The following is a 5,056-nucleotide window of genomic DNA, read 5'->3' on the forward strand; positions in this document are numbered from 1 at the left end:
GACTTGCCGATGGCTTGCACTTCTTGTGCTTCTTCATTATACATTGACACATGTGCGTACTTATAGTAACCCTGAAAAGTGCAGGGGCGCTTAGCCTTGCCTTACGGGTTTGATGACAGCTCCCGGATATCGCAGATCTAACCCGTACGTTGACCTGACAGAAGTGATGAGGCGATCTAAAGCAAAATTCAGAAGGCAGAAATCTATTACGAGCCCCTTCAGCAAAGCAAAGCGCTGTCCAGTAGGGATAGAGCGCAGTATTGAAGACTGTAGTCATGGCTTCCACGCCGAAGGTGATGCCGCAGCTGATGAGGTGTCTACGGCAACTCTAGACTGCGATCGATCGTCATGCCAGGCTTCTTCAGCAACAAGTACGTTCGGAGACGTGGGAGATTCTTTTAACGTGGACTTCTGTTCATGGTTAGTGCATTCATCTGGTTTGTCCTCCGAGGCTAAGCTGCGGCTGCTCAACAACCATTTTGTTCCTGACAAGGGTTACAATTTTTCTGTACGTGTCTATCCAGATAAAAGGGGATGTCGTAGAAGGTTTCAGATAGAATGGGTAGAAAAGTAGCTTTGGCTGGTTTACTCACCGCATTGTAGGCGTGGTTGGTTTAAGTGGGTGTGCCAGTAGTTTGCTGAGTGCGCACCCCTCCCCAATTAGGCCTGGTTACGCCACTGAAATGAAGTACGAAGTCAAGTTGTTATGAGGTAGGAAAAATTTTGTATCAAGAGAATTGGAGCAGCATACTGTTTGGATACAGAGAAACCGAACGGGTATCAAGACGTTGAATATGACTGTGAGTAAGCTTAACATCAATGTAACCACAATTGTTGGAGGGTAAACTGCACTCAAAACTACCGTCCATGGTATTCAAACAGATGTCAACAGGGTCAAACTCAAGGGGGATGAAACTTAATGAAAACCAAAGTGAATGATAATTGTAACTGTTAATTGTGAAGGGGTCAGAACAAACCTACATAATATTGAAAACCAAGTCTCTCCAAGCAAAAAGCCTGTTTCAAGTGGCTATAGCAGTTGGAGAAAACAATAAAAGTATAGAAATTATGTTTACAACCCTAGCTGGCTTTGGATGAGTTGATAAAGAAGTTGTAAAGTAACTAACGTCAACTCTAGAGACATTTGCAGTGATTACGTTTGATCACATCGATGAAAATTTATCGGAGAGTGACATTCCCATGCTTAACCAGTTGTACCTCACCTACAACCACCGATGTTGATGTTATACATTGTTTAAATCATTCAAACGCCTAGATGTGGCGCCGAAAGTGACGTAGGCCGTGTTGAGGATTGGGGTGCCACGGTGGGTGTACGTGTAAATTCCATCGCGCTCGCTGTGATTGGGTCGTTTGTGGTTATAGATGCACTAAAGAAAAAAATGAACTATACCAAGAAAGTAAAGTCACTTGATTTGCCTAAACAGCTATCATTATGAGACAAACACATTGAGACAATGCCTTTGAGGAAAGAAGTTTAACGTGGATAATTTTCTACCTGAACTCAACCGAATGGATGACTTCGTCACCGACATGTGTCCTCCCATTCGTGATAAGATAAGTAGAGAATATTATGCTTAGAAGTTTGAGGTTGACTTTTCCTTTCTTATTCGAATGGTTATGAAGTTTTAACACTGACCTGTCGACCCGTCGCTGCATGAAGTCGTCTGTCAGACTTTGATATAATACTAGCTATCTTCATGGGTGAGGTACCAACACTTGTTATTTCCTCTAATAAGGATGTGCAACCATTGGTTTGGAGGTTTGCCTGTTAGGTAATGTAAGACTTTCATCAAGTGTGGTGGATTGATGTTGCGGATTGTTGCAGCAGTGATCTAGATATTTTTCTAGAAGAGGATATTAAGTAAAAGATACTTGATGAACTTACCAAAGAGCTATGGAAACTAGGTGCAATCCTGTCATTTTGACTCACCTCTAATCTGAAGTTCCAAATGGTCGACAAGATGTCTATCTATCTGTCACTACGTCACAGACGAATAATCGACTTGGATATTCTCAATATTAAGAAGGATCTACATAATGTAGATGTCTTTAGTTTGATATTTGTTAAATATAAGTGTCACTGGTCTACCTCGCCGTTTTCATATATGGGCTCTGTGTGAACGCCATTGAGTAAGACCGACTCGGCGTGTATAGTAAGCACTGAGACTGAGTTTATCTTGCAAGTACGTCGTTACACATTGTCCCACCATTCGGTAGCCTCGATTTTGTGCAAGATTTTTTCGCATTTTGAGGGTCGAGACGTAGCGCCACCAAGTGATATTTGTTGTTTCTCTAGCTCATTTCTTTGGCAGAGGCGCTTTTTTCCTTTAACAGGCTCCATAGCCTACATAGTAACAGTTGCTGCATAGTGCACTTTGCCCGCGATCTTTCGCACACTAGTTTGAAGAGCTCTGATGTGCGATTGCTCCATCGGTTCTAAGCCAACCGATGTTGACGACAATTTTGAAAGTCTCTTAGCGGCTCTTACTAATTCGCTTCGTCTAGGGTCTTGAGAATATGTATATATATATATATATATATATATATATATATATATATATAAAGGAGAGGTGTCTGTCTGTCTGTCTGTCTGTCTGTCTGTCTGTCTGTCTGTCTGTCTGTCAAAATTCATATATTTTCATAAATGAATGCTATTACAACTAAAACTATTTAAAATGTTTAAGAGACCCAATAGGGTCAATACACATCACAAACTAATGTACGCAAAACTGAGTATGATAGTTCTTTACATTACTGGAGCTCATAGATAAAAGGTGTGATAGTTTCCTTGCAATAGTCCTAGCATTGCAACGTTGTAGCGCTGTTGAGAATCGTTTTCTCCAGTAACACATGAATTCATTAGCATTCTTATTGCCATCATCATCTGTCTGTCTGTCTGTCTGTCTGTCTGTCTGTCTGTCTGTCTGTCTGTCTGTCTGTCTGTCTATCTGTTTGTCAAAGGTATTATATTTTCAAACATGAACTACGATACATAGACTATAGTAGCCACTAAGTTTAAAAGACTCGAGTCCGCAAGCTAAAACCCAAAAGACTACAACTAATACATAGATTAATGATTAAAAGAACACTCCTTACAACCACAAAGTACCAACGTACGCTACACAGTCAAGACAAAGTTAGGCAGATAGGCATGAGAGTGACTCCAGAAAATGTGTACATGTGGACAGAGGAAGTGACGGCAGAATCTGAAGAAGACGCACTAATCCCGTGAGGGCAAGGTAAGGCTGCGATCATCTTAGACTCAGGCGCCACCGTTGGAAGAGACCCAACACGACTGACGTTCATAGAGGAAGACGCAACGAAAGAGGCAACGACAGAAACTGAATGAGGAAGAAGACGAAATGTGTTCATGTGGACAGATGAGGCGACGGCAGAATCTGAAGAAGACGCACTAATCCCGTGAGGGCAAGGTAAGGCTGCGATCATCCCAGACTCAGGCACCACCGTTAGAACAGACCCAAGACGACTGACGTCCACGGAAGAAGACGTGACGAAAGAGGCAGCGGCAGAAACTGAATGAGGAAGAAGACGAAATGTGTTCATGTGGACAGATGAGGCGACGGCAGAATCTGAAGAAGACGCACTAATCCCGTGAGGGCAAGGTAAGGCTGCGATCATCCCAGACTCAGGCGCCACCGTTAGAACAGACCCAAGACAACGTACAGGCAGAAAAGCTGACCAAGCGATGAAACAGACGTGTACAGAAAACAGCCTAGCAGGCGAAGATACCAGAGGCACTGACGCCGCCGCCAAGAAAGAGGTTTGAGTGCGAGCGGACGCTAGATTCTCAGATGACATCCGAGCGGAAGGCCAGACGGAACGGAGACTTACAGAAGAAGAAGAAGACACACCTGACGACGATACGTTGGCTGTAGACAAAGGATGAATCTTGGACACGTAAATAATAAGACACAACACAACCCAAACTCGAACAAAAGCGTTCATTCCGGAAAGGGGTCCCAACGACAACAAGATGGAACGACGCGCGCCGCGAGAGTGGCCAAAGCCACTAACGCCTTCTCCAAACACCGATAGCTTGATTTCTTGAAGTAGAACCAGAAGTAGTCGGAGCTAGAAATCTTCTAGGCACACTGCCATACATCCGGGGTCCTGTCTGTTTGTCTGTCTGTCTGTCTGTCTGTCTGTTTGTCTGTCTGTCTGTTTGTGTGCCCGGCTGTTAGAGCGTTTCTAAAAAGTGGCGAGTCCGATATCGGCCGAATTTGGCTCGCGCACGCCGAATTCATTCGAGTCGAAAGTGAGACTGTGTTCGTCTTTCTGACTTCTCCCACGACGACGCAATTTCCCACCGATCGCACTCGCTTCTGCTTGCGCGCGAATATCTCTGGAACGGCGCATCGTATCTCCACCGAATTTAGACTGTCTGTTCTCGACGTCGGACGGTACGCGCCAATCGCGTCGTTTATTGCGGGCGACGCTGGGAAAGGAAAGATATTTTTGCCGATATCCGGGTCTGGAAACAATACCCCCACAGTTGTTTGCCAGTCTACGATCGTTGAAGAGCTGCCGTGTTTAATGCACCTGTTCCCCGAAACGCCAGCAACATCTTCGAAGAGACGACGTTCAGCGGGACTGTCGAAATGACGAGAGTCGGTACGGGTCGTGACTTTGTTAGATACGGAGAACGGATTATCCGGGTGAGTACTGCATGTGACTTCCAGTTCTGCTCTGATAGATTCGTCTAACTGCACGTGACTTCATTTCATTCAACGGGACAGCACAATATCCGGGAGTGCTATACGATTGCAAATGTATATGGGATATTCTATTTACTGCAATCATTCATGGCCAACATCACATATGATACCATCAAACGCATTCTTAGATACTTTCTGCCATAATCCCTACCGGTACAGGCGACTTGTCTCTCCTTCACTTCCGTGTTGTATTGGATGTGTGTCAACTGCGGCGCTATGAAGTGGAAAGAAGAAGCACCTGGCATCTGTTGTCCCCTGGGCGAAGCCGGGCATTGGAGCTTGTATATATGTATATATAT

At 44.4% G+C, this 5,056-nt stretch overlaps 1 protein-coding gene across 1 annotated transcript; it reads right to left on the reverse strand.

Moving 5' to 3' along the window:
• Positions 1-3,024: 3,024 nt before the first annotated feature.
• LOC134194904 (uncharacterized) lies at positions 3,025-4,147 on the reverse strand. Its single transcript, XM_062663884.1, has 2 exons — positions 3,894-4,147; positions 3,025-3,611 (listed from the first exon to the last, which is right to left on the reverse strand). The coding sequence occupies exons 1-2, from the start codon at positions 3,985-3,987 to the stop codon at positions 3,148-3,150; spliced, it is 558 nt and encodes a 185-aa protein (XP_062519868.1). The 5' UTR covers positions 3,988-4,147; the 3' UTR covers positions 3,025-3,147.
• Between the last annotated feature and the right edge of the window lie 909 nt (positions 4,148-5,056).

Source organism: Corticium candelabrum, chromosome 19 (assembly GCF_963422355.1).
Source record: "Corticium candelabrum chromosome 19, ooCorCand1.1, whole genome shotgun sequence".
NCBI classification, from domain to species: domain Eukaryota; kingdom Metazoa; phylum Porifera; class Homoscleromorpha; order Homosclerophorida; family Plakinidae; genus Corticium; species Corticium candelabrum.